Source organism: Streptopelia decaocto (assembly GCF_964273445.1).
Source record: "Streptopelia decaocto genome assembly, chromosome: 2".
Classification (NCBI taxonomy): Eukaryota; Metazoa; Chordata; class Aves; order Columbiformes; family Columbidae; genus Streptopelia; species Streptopelia decaocto.
In genome coordinates, this window is record NC_138655.1 from 96,999,170 (window position 1) to 97,016,801 (window position 17,632).

Consider the following 17,632-nt stretch of genomic DNA (forward strand, 5'->3'; position numbering starts at 1 on the left):
CTCTTTAGATCACAAAAAAGCTCAAGTGTGCAGAATTGGTTTCTCCATTCCTTCCCTCTCTCTCCTTTTCCTGCAAGCACACACACGGTCAGAGGCGTGAGATATTTATGTATTTTCATACAGATACTTTGTCTATCAAAGCTCTAATCGTAATAGTAGTCTTTCTACATGAATATTTAAATGAGATAGCGTGAAAAAGGCACATGAAGCTCATGAGAGGAAATAGAGGTTTAGAAGAGTGGTTTAGCTTTCCTCATCACCAAATGAAAGGTCAGTGGGAGATTTGATTTTATGCATGCAGGGTATTGGAATGTTGAACTTTCACCTCTTAGAAATATATTTTTTGCCAAAACCATTGAAATAGGAGGGCTTGTTTGCTTTGGGATTGTTTTGAGGGCAAATGAATATTACGCTTGTGAGATTAAACTATTTTTTAACCTAAAACTGTTTAAAAAGTGTATCTCATTTCAAAGAAATTAGCAAGCCACGTTAAAGGCAAATTAGGGTATTCTGTATCCTTTAATGTTATTACATGTTCAAAAATTTTATTAGATTCTCAGTAGATTGATGGTTTTGTAATAGTCTAAAAATCATCCTTTGTGATGTTGTTGATTCTTTTTATGATTATGAGAATTTACTAAGACATTACAAAAACATTTTTATTATGACAAATCTATTAAAACAATGTTGAACTGACCCAGCAATATTAAAATTAATTGTGAGTTGTAGACTACCGAGATCCATTCATAATCATAGTTTCCCACTCAGGATATAGTGATTTATGTTTGTGTTTTTAATATGCTTGTCAGTAACATTAGATCAGAGATTTTTTTTTCTGGCGTCAAGGGTAATAAGATAAAGAAAAAGGAGAAAAGGCTTTTCAGTAGGAGAAAGAAACTAATTTTTTATGCTTTTATCAGTACTAAATTCTGTTTTGTGTATCGGAATGTTTGCATATAAAAATTCAAAGGCAGATTTACAATGGTTATTACCTTTAACTGAAATTAAATTACCGTTGAGTAATAAGGATGAGGTTCTATTTGATGGCAATGCTGGAGAAAACGGATAAATATTCAAATGTTATACTTCAGTGGAGTGGTTGTGAAATTCAGAGCCTTAAATTTAGTCCTAACTACACCAGAATAACAAAGAATTTACTGTGACCCTGTTGAATACATTACAGTGACTGTAACCTTAAAGACAGTCCACACAAAGTTGTAGTATCTAAGCAAGCTTAGTAAACTAGTGCTTCTGCAAAGGCTGCATACAATAACTTTGTGTTTATACAGACTGTTCCATATGAGGTTTAACATTCACTCTAGATCCTTTGTCATGTAATCAGATCAAAGTCTTGATTGTGCCATTAGCCATTAAAGCATGTTGTTGCAGATTTACTGGACCAGAAAACAACAGAAATAAACCCTTGCCCTCCTACTACAATCTGTCCCCCAATCTAAGATTTTTTTTTAAAACAGGAGTTCTCAAACTACAAGAGGAATAATCACTTCAAAAGTTTGCGTTCTACCCCTAAGAAACTCATTGCCTATTATGCTGAATGTTTTTATGAGACCTGACTCTTAAATTTCTTTAGGTTTAGTTCTGATTTATAACAAGTTCCAAGGCAAGCTGTTCCTGTGGGCTTTATCAAAGACCGTTGAGTAAAGGAAACATGTAGAAAAGTAACTAATTGTTTAGGCACTTGATTAAAGCTGTTCAAAGGCAGCTTTACCTGTGGTTAGTGTACAATACACCAATCTTGATAACCTTCCCCTGACTACTTCCCATTGTGTATTTAAATGACTTGAAGGATTCCCCCACCTCTAGTTTATTATTTCAGATGTCAGAACCCTGCCCAAAGATGAAGAAAGATTTTCCACTGACTTATTCCAGCACTAAGCTAAGGCACTCATGCTAGCTAAAATCCAGAAAGTATGACTGAATCTTACGTAAATGTCTGATCCAGTGTTAGGAAGGAGGAATATTCCATGGAATGATCTAGTCAGTATAGCATGAGAGGTTGTGGTGGTGGGTTGATATAGTTGGTGTAGATTGCCCAAATCTTACATGCAATTACACTAAAGTAAAATTAGCACTCAGTCTTCTTGCATGGTCCTTTTGGTACTATGGCTTTCTTTTTCATCAGGACAGATTCTAAAGCTTGGTCATAATTTTCACTGGGAGTTTGCTCTAAGCAGATTTGCAGGTGTGCGTCAGAAATGGTTCATGATTTGAGGTTCCAAAAGAGTCGGAGGGCTTCAAGTACAGTTTTCCCATGTTTGAAATTCAAGCCCACAGGATGTTAAAATTTCAGCATATTTACTTTCATTTATTTAACCAGAGTCAGGGCCACAACCCAGGTTTGGTATAATAATAAAATTATTAACTTGGGGAAACTAGGAAATATTTATTCCATCCTAGATAATATAAAAACCTGAGACTTTGGAGTTATGGTCGAGGAAGATACATGTACTTCAGTCATGCTGCAGCTTTTAATTGTCAAGGTCACAAGTACTGGCATGAAGTCATTTTTAATTAAGATACCCTATTGTAAAGTCTAAACTACAGTTGAAATACGTGGCAATCTAAGCCCTCAAGGTGTGCAAGAAATAATAAGGATTTTTCTCATATAGTCTTCATTGTAGAGAAAGGCTGACAAACCAGTTGTAAAATAAAAACAATTGTCAATGATAAACATTTCTTAAAAAGAAATGTGCATTTATAGATGGTTTCGGTGATGAAAATCACACAGAATAATTAAGGGCCTGAAGGTAGACCATGTTGACCTACATAGCTCATCATTCCAAACGAAAAGAGTTATTTCCCAGCTTCTGGCTCAACACAGGTCGGCAAATGCCATAATGAATGTTGATGTTACTGTGCTATCAATGTCTTCTTTATGACACTTTTCATTTTGCCTTTTTACGTGACCTTACTAGTAGAAACACTGTTTTGTGTGACTTGGACTGTAAAGAAGCCCTCTCCACAGATGCATGAGCACATTGTCATACTAGTGCAGAAATGGCCAGCCTCTAGCTTGGGACAACCTGCAGCCACCAGAAGAGTTCACCTGCCTCACTAGGTACTATCTGGTACCCTCTTTTCCAATGGCTACCAGGTCAGGGTCATACGTGTCAGAGCATACGTGGTGTGTGGAGAGGGAGAGCTAGTAGCTATTAATCACATGATGAATTTGTGTCCGGTTGTGTGATTGGCAAGGCATGGTAGTACCTTCAGTAGTCTCGTGGCCTGTCAGAAAGGATTGACCACCCCATGTGCTACAACATGAGATGGATGTGTGATTGATAAATTGTGAAAGGATTGAAACATGACTCACTGGAGAGCCAGATGTCAAATGCAAAATAAGAAGGAAAAACCCTATGGAAATTAATATTCTTTTTCTTTAGTCTCAGTATAACCACGGGGCCCTTGAAACAATATTACATGAGAAAATTATTTGAAAAATATCTTAACTTTGAAATTGATGGATTCCTTTTCATAGCTATATATATGCTGACAGAGAACTTTCACAAATGCTCCATTTTGGCTTGGGGTGGCTTGGAAATTTTTGTGAAAATACTTTTGATGAAACAAAGATGAGTAGGCAGTACATTTAAGCTCTTTTTGTCAAAACAACATAGATACAAAAACTACCTATGCATAATATTGAACAGATGAATTTCTGGTCCTCAAGAAAGAGTCTTGTTATCAGGACTAGGGTTGGGGTTTTTTTTAAATCTTGTCCTTGTTTTGACGTGACTTCATATGTGATTGTAAGTCATTTCAGTCAGTCTGACTGTACTTTATCTTTATCCGTATGGAATCTATTTTGCAATTCTCACACACAAAATCTCTGGTAAGTGCAGATAACATAATTATCATACAAAAAGGATGCCTGTGAATATCTGTTTCTGACAGAGTTTTTTCTGAATACAAAAATTTCAATTTGGTAAAGTAACAGAAGTAGTGCTTAGAATGACAGGAATTATTTTCCTCTTTCAACTATTCAACATGTATGTCTGTCCAAAGAAACATTAGTTCATTATTTTTTCAGAGACGAGCGCTTAAGATTCTTTAGCATAATTACATTTTGTCACAGAACCACAGGGAAAGCCAGATGTGGAGCTCTTAATAGCTGGAAAGGAATGAATTAGAGTTATGCTGGGGAGAGTATCTTGTGTGATAAAAAACTTTTTATGGTGCTGTTAAACTTTAGTATGGAGACATGAAGCATTTTAAAATCCAAACGCATCAGTTTGTTAAAGACTGAGTTAAGTCCCACCGTTATCACCCTATGGCCTTGCATATCTCACCCCTGTAGGCACCTTGTATATGTTTGCCACTTTCAGGTTGTCTTCTGTTTTATTTGTGTTTATATCAGATTTTCTTAATTTACTTTCATGAAAGCAGTGTATTTTAGTATTGCCTAATTTTAGGAAAGGTTTTATAAGTTTCGGTGGTGTAGAGGTGAGTGAAATTCCTTTCAAAGATTCTGAATCTGTCATAAGAACCTCAACTTTTCCTCACAAGGAAATGGCCTAGAACTGCTGATACTGTGTTTGATAGAAACTCATTACCATTTGAATTTAGGCCTAACATGGCAAATCTGAAAATCAGAAGAAATACCTTTGCAACAGTTTACTATGTAAAATCATTCTCATATCCTGCATTGTTATACAATGGTAGCACCCTTTCAGATATGTCCCTTGGCTGTGAAAAGGTGGGGAGAAGTGGGAACTGCAGGCTCTTTGTGACCAGGAGCAAGCTAGTTTGTTGGAACACTGTTCCCCATGCTAAGCAGCACCACCTTCCTCCCCTTCATATGTATGTTTTTACCAGTTTTCATCTGGTCTTGCACTTAGTTTGGAAGCACCACAAAAGCAGAGACAGTCTTTGTACAAGAAAGCTGCATTCACAAAGTTAGAGAGCGAGTAGCAGTTGAACTAACAAAACCTGAATTCCCGTAGTTTGTGTCCTCAAGTTCCTTCCATGTTTCTACAGCAAAAACTGCAGCTTCCTCTCCACACCTTCCATGTGGACAAAAAATGTGTTATAGGTGTTTTGTGTAACTATTGCATGGGATTTGGAGTTTTAGGAGTACAAATTGGTCAGCAGGGTGATGGCAAAAAACACTGTTTAGACTGAGGTTTGGCCTTTCCCTCAATGGGAGCACTGATTTAGATCTCTTTTTTTTCTACCAGCCCTTGACTTTCATGAAGCTTACTGGACTGCTCTTCAATTTCCTAAGTTAGTGAGTAGGTTCAAAAGTTACTGGGATGGGCAGAGATAATGAAATGGAATCAAGGGCACCGACTGCTTAGGAATCAGTTCAAGTTAACACGTGTATTCACCTAGAGACAAAAGCAACAACAAAATAACAAAGAATGCTTTATTAAAATATTAATAGAAAAAAAACTGTAACACTGCAGTGACACTGAAGACCTATAGAATATGATAACAAGAAGAAACTAAGAATTGTATGTCTTGCATACATATGTGCACAAAGTATTTGGAGTCTTAAGTGAAGTACTTTGAACTAAGGAAATTCAGAAGTTTCAGTTCCTCTTTTCCATGTAAATGCCAGCCATATTATGTTTCAGCCTTTAATAATGTGCTTATGCACTGTTTACACACACACACAGACAGATTTGTTTCCTTCTGTGCACAGAACTGAGACTGTTCATTTAATAAGCCATTGTTAGATATTTTTCCTCTTCATTGTGCATTGTGTAATAGTGGTGTAATTTGCTACATACTGTTTAAGCCTCACTCTCAAGGGAGTTATTAGTTTCTTTCTGACCTTTGCCATGACCCCCATAACTAAAGTTCTGAGCACTTCAAAAATAGTAATGAGTTTATTTTTACATTATTATCCTGAAATACAGCTTTTGTCTTCCCATTTCACAGCTGAAGATGAGGTACATATTCAAAGTATCTGCTAGAAGGTTAGTGTAGTGAACAAATTTCATGGTGGTCAGTTTAAAATGCTTGGAACTAGATATTTACAAATTATTAAAATTTTGTAGCATGTGTGCAAGCAAATTGCGGCAGTGACTGGTCAGCATTCAAGAAAAACTAACTCCAGCATATGAAGTCTCAGAGAAGAATAAATTAGTACTTTCTACTTCATGATCAATTCCAGAGGATCTAGTATTTTCCTCTTGAGCTAATCCTAGGAATTATCAGACATAACCTGGTAGAGAACACTGTGTAAAACCTCCGTGGGAGAAGACTGAGGTCCAGTGGATTCACTGGGGGTGTCATTTGAGGTGCAAATTGCTAGTATTTGAGCGTGATAGGGTGCAAGTTCACCCTTATGCACTTCAGTCCTTTAGGAATTGGTTGTCAAGTCAGACCACCCTCCAAAACACAGAAGTGCTCTCCTGAGGGCAGATATTTGTTACAGCCTGTAGATTGGATCCGTACTGTTCTTTGATGTCTTAGACTTAGCGCCAAGGTGCTATCATGATTATCTAGCATAAAATTCACAGCAAGCCAAGAAAGGTTTTTCTCATGTAATCTTTATTGTAGCGAAGGGCTGATGAATCATTTGTAGAGACTGGGGATACAGAGATTGAGTTAGAGCAGTTAGGCTTGCTAATCACAGAAAGGAACCCTCGTTTGATGTTTCCATGAGAGAGTCCGCCATTAACTGCAGTTGAACTTGACTGAGTGTGAAATTAAAAAGGAGACTCAGATTTCAAGACATTCCCTCAGGTGCTCTCAAGTATGCTAACTGGCACTGTGGGAGACCTCCTAAAACAACTAAGGATACTTAAAAAGAAAAAGGCCACGACGATATGAAAAGAAAACCTTCGTATTATCATTGAACCCACAAAGTTGGTCAAGATCAGTCGCACTTCATTAACTGTTAAATGTCAGGCTTGCATGAAATGAACCTTTTTGCCAGGGTCTGATTCCAGCTGTGCTTGGTGAGCATCTACAGTCCCAGGAACTGGAAGAGTTTAAAACTGGGCAGAAAAGTCTGTGAAAATGAATGTAAGAGAAATTGTCAGGGGACTACATATTAAGGCATTGCCTAGCTTATAGAATGCATTTAAAACTTAAACTTGCCAGAGATAAAAGTTTTGAGAAGTTAGGCTGGCTTCTGGTGACAACTGGAATCTGAGACAGGAATTGTGGAGACCTGGTTGCTGGCTTGCGTTATGGCACTGGAGACACTTTAATCTTCTTTGTTTGTTTCTGTACATGTAAAATGAGGGAGGCAGCAGATAGATCCCACAGCTACCTACTGGTATGGAATTTGAAACTCTGAAAGGTATTATCATTCCTAAATATTAAAATTACTTATTTTATACCATGTTTATTATCCTTGAGGTTGGAGTGTAAGAAGAGCTGTATCCTTTGTCTCTCTGATTGTCATATCATGCAATGATGAAGTCTCCTTGGAACAGTCTATTTGTAATGCTTAGTTCTGTAGGAATGAAAGAAAACACTATAAATTCAGTATTATGACATATTCTAGGATTAAGGGGAAGGCTTTGGCCAAGAATATGCACATATATCAGTTTATTCTACTTCGCTCCATGTGAAAGATCTTTAAAAGCTTTTCCTGATTTTGAAAGAGAATGTCCCTTGAGATATTTCTTGGATATTTATCACAGTGTTCTTTGCAAACAACAATGGTCAGAAAGGCTTTTAATATTTTATGCTTTTTACCATTTGGGAGTATAGAATTCCTTTTACAGGTAATGTTTTAATATATATTCACAGAGTTCACTTCCAAGTAAAAGCAGTTTTACTAATTTCACTGTTGATATGTGAATATGTGGTTCTTGTGGTGTGAATATATATTTTCAGATCTAGCTGCTCATTTTACCAGGATACACTTTCTGATGGAAACCTTTTGTGTCTTTGCCTGTAGCTGCTGTTGACCTCCATATAATTGTCATCGTTTTTTCAAGATGTAAAAGGAAAGCAAAAAGATGGTAGTCTCTGAAGGCTTGTGCTATAAAAAAGTCTATTGTATTTCATCTAATAACCTCACTTGTAGAATGGCCTCTGAACATTCACATACTCTTTGTCATTCTTTCATCATATGACAAAATAAACTTGGAAAATTTTTGTATTATAAACACAACTTTAAAATACTTATTAAAAAAATATCCCCATGTTCCTTTAAAGAAGGAGCAAGCTGGAATCCTCAGGAATGATATCTGCTAAGGCAGGCCATGGTATGCACACTGAAAAATGTTATCTGGTGTTATTACAAGTAAATGTACATGCTGTAATACACTGTAATGTATTTTCAAAACCATGAAGCCTGGGCTGGTGATCTCTAGGAAACAGACTTGTCTGTTAGCTAACTAATTATCAGATAAGTGCCCAGAGCAAGCACCTGCCATCTCCTTCATAAAACTGTGCTATGCACGGGGAAATAAACACTGACAGATCCCCATTCTGAATTTGTCCACATTGTGCTGCTAGGTTCAGTCTTCATTTCAAGTCATTACTTGGATGACTGTGATTTTTGAATCAAAAACTTTTTCTGCTTAAATATCTCTCAGTTCTTCTGTGGTTGCAAGTGCTAACTGGAATGCTGGCTTGCATGTCACTTGTTTCAGGAATAGTGATTGACACCCCACACACCTGAGGGGGGGAGAAAAAAAGGCAGATCACACTGACTATTTTTCAAAATGTTACTTCTGACTTTGAATGACAGATTACTTTGACAATGTATTATTTATATAGTGGGAGGATACCGAGTCGCTAAGTTTAATAGCAGCACAAAATACAAATATGTTAAAAAAGAGTCAACTCCTGTTTGGAAGCATTTGTAGGTAAATATAAAGAAACAAGCTAAAACAAGTGATTGTAATGGAAAGCAACACAAGACTGTATTTTAAACATCTTGGAGGTGTTTGGGGCTTGTGTTTTCTTAATTGTTTGTTTCTCTTCTTTTTGTTTCTTTGGTTAGTTGATCTCTTTGGTTGTTTCCCTCCTCAAAGTGTACATCAAAAAGGAAGTCATTAAATAATCCTAAGTTACTCAGCCTTCTGTCTAGCTTTTAACTGCACTATAAATTTTGAGGGCTCCTTGAGAGAATAATCCTTAAAGACTATTTGAGGCAGGGAAAAGAAGTAGGTAGGCAAGAGCCTACCCTGAGGTAAGAACAATGAAGAGAGCAGAGAGAATTCTGCCAAGACAAATACCAGTGGAGACTTAAGCTCAGGCACAGTAGCTTACAGCGAGAGAATGGATTTATTTTATACTCTTACATGGGAATATTAAAGTTTGAATCTAATGTTAATGTAGGATGAGGCGGTTCCAGCGGTGGGTCTGTGTGACATGGACAGAGAGTCATGATAGGGCATGTCATTCCAAATTTGTGTTCCTATTGGCATCTCTGCTTTTGTTTATTAGGAGAGGCCGTGTTTTCAGATGTTGCAGGACAGAAATGGGGAGAAGTAGAAGGAAAACAGGACAGACAGGAGACCATCGTAATAGTAATCAAGGTGAGAGGTAGTTGAATAATGGGAAATGTGTTTTTCTACTCTGACCAAAGGAATCAGACAGATCATGCAAGTGCTACTAGGAAAGAAAAAAAATTTTGCTGACTTGCTCTGTAGGTCAAGGGTAGACCCTAGTTAAAGATAATCTCCCTAAGGAGTGACAAACCTAGAAGAAACTGTCAGATTTGATGCAGCTGAGCCTAAGGTCTGTCAATCTCTATATCCTCTCATTATTAAATGTGTTTTATGTTTGTATTTGACCATGGTCCAGCTGCTAGGATTATTGCTGACCTGACTCGACTGGGTCATTTGTAGTGATCTTGCTATAAATTAGGAATTGGTAAGTGGAACGAGTTCAGCCTGGGGTCACAGAGATGGTCAGGGGCTGGAGCACTTGGCTTGTGAGGAGAGGTTGAGGGACCAGGCTTGTTCAGGAGACTCTAACAGAATCACCCCCAATGTCTATGGGAAGGTTATTGAGAAGATCAAGCCAAGTGCTTCACTGTGGTAGATGTGGGAGGACAAGAGACAGTGGGCATAAGTTGAAACAAGGGATTCAGACTAAATATGAAGAAAAACATTTTCCCCATGAAGATGTTCAAGCAGCAGAACGAAGGCCCATAGGGGCTGTTCAGTCTCCATCATTAGCGGTTTTCAAAGCCTGACTAATTAAATCTTTGTGCAAACTAGGCCTTAGCTGACCCTTGGAGCAGGAGTATGGACCAGCTGTAGTCTGAATTATCCTTGGATCCTATGACAGACAGTAAGATAGTCATAGTGGCTACAGATATTTGCAATTTACTTTCATTAAATTATTTTCTTGCTATAACTTAAGTGGTAATGATTTGGGGTTGACTCTGACCATTTACTGAGAAATTAATAATAAATGTATATTTATCTTTCAGCTCAGTTCTTTCCCCTCACTTATATATTAAAGCATGCAGTCATACATGACACTCATATACAAACACGTATGTGTATATGCACCCAAAAAGAAGAAACAATATGACATACCTTTGCAAAAGTGCCTGACTGCTTTATTCTTTTCAAGGTGTCCCATTTCTTAAAGTGAGTAAGTAAACTCCATGCATATTTGGAATCAGTGCATTCCTAGCAATGGTGTACAGCTGATAACATCTGACGCAAGCATACTTGTAGATAGCATTTTTTCTTAACAGCATAGCACTGTGCGTTCACTGGAATACATGGTGGCAGAAATGCTTCTTAAGGGAATTAGCATGTTAATTCCATCATTTAAAAATATTTTGTATGCCATTTATTTTCTACTCTAAGATCAGCATTCCACATGTGCTGAAGGCTGGTAGAATTTTGTGAGTAATAAATCAAAGGAGCTCTCTTAATACCTACAGAACTAAATGTGTCTTCCGGAACTATTTGATAAAATTTAATTTACATGTTTTTTGGATATGTAATCTATGTGACCTTCAGTAACTGTTTGTTTTTTAAATCTGAAAAATGCCTCAAAAGTGTAATAGCCCAGAGTTTCAAATGGCACAGTAGGATATGTAATGCATATTTTAATATGTTTTCTTTTAATTTGTCACGCAGACTTGTGGATGATTATATAAAAGTCCGTATTTTTAAACCCAGTAGTACAAGTGTGTAAGATTTACTTGGCTGGGCTAAAAAATTCAGCAGTCTAATTTATCTTGAGATATGCTCAGTCAAGTAGTTTTTCACAGCAGTTTTAGCTAACACTTCAAGCTCTAACAGTGCCCCTGAGCCATAAAAGAAATTTGCATGTAAGAAATGTTTTGAATCTATTAAAACCTCAGCTCAGAGCTAAAGAGTTGCTCTCATGTCTTTGTTGACTAACATGAAGTGAGATCTTACGAAAAGCTAGGCTGTGATCGACAGATGCCAAAGCTTAGGTTTTGATGTGATTATGTATTTCTTTCATGCACGGCAGTTTAAGTCTGGGACTGGAGCTTCAGAAAGACAGCAATCAATGGGTCTGTGCAGGAGTACACAACATATATTACTCCTGGCAGTCGTCAAGGCAGAATTATTCAAAAAATAATCTGAAATGCATTTGATCATACACTAGATGGTTTAATAATTTATATTATACCTTATTAGCAAAGTCTTGTGTTTACTTTGTGGCTGCCAAAACAAGATGAAAGGCTGCCTCCATGGAAATACAAGATGCTTTGCTCAAAGTGTCTGTCTCTGCATTTCAGTTCGATAATTTCCCTTCCTCCCCTCATTTTTATTAATGCTATATGGGTTTAAATCTTAAAGTACCGTGCCATCATTGTGGTCCTTTTTAGTGAGAGCAATGCTCCTTGTCAACAACAAGTCTACCAAGGAGTTTATGGCCTATCGAAACTTAAATTAGTATAAACACATATTTCTGGAACTTCTTTACCTTAGGATTTCCTCCAAATATTTTTTAGGTAAAAGAGGCTTTGGATTTAGTTCTAAATTCCACTGAACTGAATCGTTACGCTAATCTTCCTGAGTCTTGCAGCTACAAAAATGTGATTCCTGAGTTCAGCTGAAGAAACTGTTGCACTCTGACTGGTGATTGTATATAGTAAATATCACCAATTATATCAGTTCAGAATATTACAGAAATGCCTGGAAGATTTCCTTGAAAATCTAATGCACTGCAAATATTTTATCCAGATGTGCCAATAAGGGCCTTTCAGAATTAATACTTCTGTAAAGTGAGAGCACAGGGAGTGGACCAGTGGTAACTGCTACTTCAACAAATGAGATCTTTACCTTCACCCAGGTTTTTCACACCAAAGGTACATAGAAGACCTCTAGTAAACTTGGTTTTCTGTGGAGATCTCTCATCCGCACAAAACACAAAAAATCTTTTCTGCAGTGATCTTGGATTGCTCTTCAAGGCAAAGCATACAGGAGCATGTCGGAATATAGCACTACAGTATTGCAAACTCTGAAGTTCATATGAAAGCCCAGAGAAGCTCTTGTCATTTGCCTTGTCTGCTCTACAAGGCTTAATTTTAGTTTTCCTTTCTGTAACTTCATCGTCTCCCCTCTTTCTCTGGGCATGCAGTATATGCTACAATATATACTATATACCTGAAAACTAGTTCCTCACACAGAGCTTACAGAAGGACTTTTTGCCCAAATAAAAATATATTCTAGTGCTTTTCACTAGCGCAGCTGGTAACATGATACTTGCGTGTTGCTAAGAACCGATTGCTTTCTAGAGAGGCACTTCACGGTTCTCTGGGCTGCAGCGGGGGCCACTCAGCCCTTAGCTCAGGCTTAAGAGAGCGCAAGAACCTGCTCAGCCTAGCAGAGCTCTTCTGCTCCCTCTGAGAGTTTTGTGCCGTGTCTAACAGAGCTGCACAACAGGCTCTTAGGAAGAGGCATCTACCTGCAGGTGTCTCTAAGAGATTATCCTCTTTTTAAAAGCTGTTGTACGAATTGCAGGGGGACAAAAGACTGCCATTTTCTAAAGGAGCCTTTCAGTGGCTGGGAACCAGATGTACCCTTCTTTACAAGTGCATCTTCTCTGACAATAACAACAGAAAATTTCAAGGAGGCCAGTGGTATTACTCATACATCAGTGTTGCAGAATTTTGGAGCAAACTAGAAAATAAATTCTTTAGAAAATATGGATTGGATTAACATGTAAATTACTTTTCTTGAAAGAAAATCTTTGGCAGGATCATCTGAAGAGATATACATTATCAAACAGAAATGCAATTATGTTTTAAGTAATAAGCTGTGAGGAACATCTTAAAAAAAAAAAGTTCATTTTGCAAATAGTGATCTTTTTGTCCATATAAGAACAGTTCAGTTCATGTGAAAAATTGTAAAGAATTCAGATTAGCAAGGTAATAGGAGTATATCTATTGGAAGAAAAGCTTTTGGTGCAAATTGTTGACAGTCTCTTTTATGATCAGAGATACTGTGAAAATCTGAAAATCTGGAAGTTTTGAGCATTTTAGAAGATGTGACTATCAGTACAAACAAGTGCATCAGAGTTCAAAATATAAGATAGAAGTAAAACAAAAGCATAGTGAAACTGTGAGAGTTGTACCTCCAACCCAGTTAAGTCACAGTATTAGTAAAAAAATGTAAGAGAAAATCTCATCTACAGAAGGAAAATTTTAAAAATGGGTTTAGTGCATCAGTATGATCATCCAATTTATAGGGAAAAAAAAAAAAAAAGTAAGGGAGAAGATGGTGCTCACAACTTTACAGACTGACTTACTTAGGTGGAATACTACTTGGATAAGTGGCCATGGCATTCCTCACCACCAGAACTTTGTAAAACATCTAAAATCGCTTTTGCCATTCTGTCCTAGCAGTATGCAGTGCTGCCTAATGCATATGCATTGCATGTTGCAATAGAGGTTTAAGAAAACAGTTTGGTAACCAAAAAACAGTAGAGGCTGGTTGTGACCAAAATTATACCAACAAGACTATTTGGTTTTGTGCTGGAAAACAGAAAAACTGTAAAATAGAAATTATGTGCCAGCAAATTCACTACTGAAAACTGCTGCACAGAAACATGAATGAATGCATGAAACTCGAAAATGTTTAACTGTTAGTAAAGGTGACCAAAAAAGACCTTCAAAACTTTTCACAAGTTGTAACTTGTGTTTGGGATGTTTTGCTGGCTGTACCCACTCTCACAGAGAGAGGTATGTAGGAACTAAGGCTGAGCGTGGAGAAGAAACAGTGAGGAGAAAGTTACAAAGACATTTATGAGTAACTGGGCATTTTATCTGTTTTCTAGTCTTGTGCAAGTAAATATTCAGGACTTTACTGATTATCGAGCTGTGTAGAAATATTTAATAAGGAGTTGAGAGCCTGATTGTTGAGAGCCTGATTGTAGTCAGCGAAACTTGAAAAGTTGTGAATTGTTGAAAATTAAATATCAGAAATAATCAATCTTTGGTTTTATTGGTATTTTTACAGCCTTAATGGTTATTATAAATCACTTTAGCCTTAGTGTTAATGTAACATTGATACATGTAAAAACAGGTCATGACCATTGATGATGCACCTTAGATTGGCAGGGATTTGTGAGACCCACAAGGAAAAGAAAGGCTTTGTAAATGTCTAGAAAGAATAATTTGCAAATGAGTTGGGATTCATATATTAAAAATCCTTAATACTGTATCATTTCCAGTTTATTCTGCAGGCAAAGGTTAATCAGCTTTGATTTGGGGAGCTAAAATAGCTATGGCCAGTTACTAAAATTTCAGATGCCTTAGAAATTGATTGTAATTAATAACAATATGAAGCAGTTCCTTAGTTTTTGATGAAGCGTTTTCTCTACATTAGAGACTGACATCCTGGAGTGGTGTTGTGACTGTGCCTTACAATGTGGAGAACTACCACCCCAATTTGCTTACCTACTTCTTTTTCCTCTCTTTACCCAGTTGATCGTCTTCTGGGTGCAATATATGTAAGAAGTCACCCTCATCTCATAGGTCACTTGTTCAGTAACCCTTTGCCTGTGCGGACTGTGATCTAAGTCATACCTCGGATGTTAGAATAGCACTCACGCCAGGCCGCCATTTGTTCCTTTGGTGCTTACTTATCTAACCAGTAGAAATCATTATTTTCCTTCTACAATTATTACGATGGAGCTGATTCCCAAAATGGAAGGCAGGAGGCAGTTACAGACAGTCTGAGTTGGGCTGTCACACTGTCACGGGCAGGCACTTTTCTTGGAACTTTCATGTTTTTTCCAGTTTGCCCAGAAATGCATTTGGTAAAGCAGGGAGTCAGGCATCTGGTCTGTATTTTCATGTGACCCTGTTTCAGCTGCTTGGAAATACAAGCACCAGATAGGTGCTTTCTGGTCCCTGACTTGTTTTGTATGAAATGTGAATGGAAAAAAAAAATAAAAATGGATTAATCAAAAATCTTTTTTTTAAACAGGAAATTTCAAAACAATTAAAAATAGGGCTGAGCTCCTAAGAGATTATTGAAATAGGAGGAGGAAAAAAAGAAATTATGAACAGAAATATTGAATCTTACGATGCAGGATCATTACACCATTGTTCAGTTGCACCTTTACCACTTAGACCTCTTGCAAATGTCATCGGATTACAGTTTCAATAGATGTTTTTGCTTTTGAGTGTCTACAACACTAATGTGCTGAGCTGAACAAGGGTGCGAGAGAGAAGAGTCTCCTATTCTTTCCAGTTGGATTTTCAGCTGAAATAGCAACTCCATGTCTGTAACTTGTGCTGTTGTTAAAAGTTCTGATATTCTGGGGCATCTCCGTGCTTGTGGTCAGGTTGAGAAGGGTAATGGAAGGCACAGCAGGGAATTCAGATGCAATATGCTGAATGAGAAGGTGGGTGTTTTAGCACAGCTGTCTTCTGAGGGTCAGGGGAAAGGAAAAGCCCTGTGGGAGGATTTTCAAGCACCACTGAGCTACCACACCAGGAGACGATGATTGACTTCAGAAGATCCCTGCTGTGCAAAGGATTGTTGTGCTGTGGTCCCCTTTATCACAGGTTAGACATTTCTTTTGAAGAAGCTAAAAGTGGGAGAGTAGTGACATAGCAGCTGAACAAACAAATAAAAAAATATTCATCTAACAACCCTATTTGGTGACATTGGGGTCTGGAGATTTGTTTCTATTGCTAACAGCTTCATTGACCTGGCAGTTAATTTCATTAGAAAGATTGACTTTGTATGGCGTTGGTAAGATTTCTGCATGAAAACCTGATGGTCTGATGATGATACAGTGCAGGTTGAGTTGTTGTTTGTCTTGAAAAGGGATATTAATTTGAACCTCAATATAAAGAGGAGATTTTGTTTTATATTTGGTATGTATAATCAGAAATACATTACACAGTTTCAGTCTGAATATGTGCATTTCTTCACAGGAGTTCAGACATGCCCCACAGAATGGCACAAACTGGAAAGCACACCCTTCTGCCAAGAGCCCAGTGAAGGCAGCGCTCCAGTCATGGATGGCTTTGCAGCTCCCATGGCAACAAGAAGGAGGTGGACTGAAGATACTGTCTGTCAGCCTGGCTCTGCTCGCAGTTCTTGTCGTGTTTTACTATGGAGGAATGAAAACAGAACTGTGAACTGAATGAGGCTTTTATGAAAACAATAAAACTGCTGTTTAGAGTCTTCAAAGGAAACAAACACTTTTACCAACAATTCTTTTTTTACCAAAAAAAAAAAAAAAGCTAATATAAATTGGGCAATAATTTTGTACTCACCCTATGCTCACCCTATGCCTTTCCTGTCATTCATAGGAGAGAATGTTAATAAGCTCTAAGGACACCTATCTTCTTGCCAAAATTTTAGATCCTTGGTTGGGAGAACAGTTTGTTGCATCTTTCCTCTTCTTTTTTCTAAAACGATGCGATGTTTGCATTGCTTACTCTTTTCGTAACTGCTGCAGCAGGTAAAATTGCATGCAGGAAACTCGTGATGTTTATAAGAAATCTTGCCATTGAGTGATGTTGGTAATATTTTATGGGCAGAATATTTAAAGCTTTTGCTTAATGCAGTGTGATGGTTCATTATGTGTCTTTTTACATTAGAATCAAAAACTGCTGGGCCATTAAAGTTTGTAATTTGTTGCTGTTGCTTTTGCTGTCATGTCTGAAAGAATTTTTGGCCTGCCATCTTGCCTCTCTCAACTTCACAATGAGCTACTAAGCTCTGTTAGTACAACAATAATTACTTTTTACATGGAAAAAGTTTTAAAGGTATTGGGTTTTTATCAGTGAATGGGAAGATGGTTCTGGTGATAAAGTTCTGTTAAAAGATCGATTTAATACAGTCTCTATAGATTTAGTGTAATTCTCAGAGGGCTAAATTTGCATCTCTTAGCTGTACATTGGATCATGCCGTATATAAGACAATATTACTCTGTGAGTGGGGACATTAAATTTTGCACACTGCAAATTTTTAATTACTTTCTTACGAGTAATTTTTGTCATGACAGTATCTCCACACATCTTGTGATTGTGCTGGTCAGTCAGAGACTGGATTCTGTGGTCAGTTCTGCCAGCAGCTGGCTGCATGATATTGTTCATTTGTTCATGCCTTGTCACCTTTCTGGATCTTTATCCAAACTTCCACTTACAAAGTCTGTTTAAAATCTTAAGAGTGGGAACTTGTTGGTTTGGGTTTTTTTTTTTGTGGGTTTTTTTTTAGTATGTATGTGTTGT

General features: G+C 37.4%; 1 protein-coding gene across 3 annotated transcripts in view; it reads left to right on the forward strand.

The window, feature by feature from the left end:
• CDKAL1 (CDKAL1 threonylcarbamoyladenosine tRNA methylthiotransferase) overlaps positions 1-17,044 on the forward strand; it is a 415,738-nt gene extending 398,694 nt beyond the window's left edge. For all 3 annotated transcript variants that reach the window (XM_082046383.1, XM_082046384.1, XM_082046385.1), the window contains one exon: positions 16,328-17,044. In XM_082046383.1, coding sequence (XP_081902509.1) covers positions 16,328-16,534 — 207 coding nt within the window. In that variant the 3' untranslated portion in view covers positions 16,535-17,044. The remainder of the gene's footprint in view (positions 1-16,327) is intronic.
• Positions 17,045-17,632: the final 588 nt, after the last annotated feature.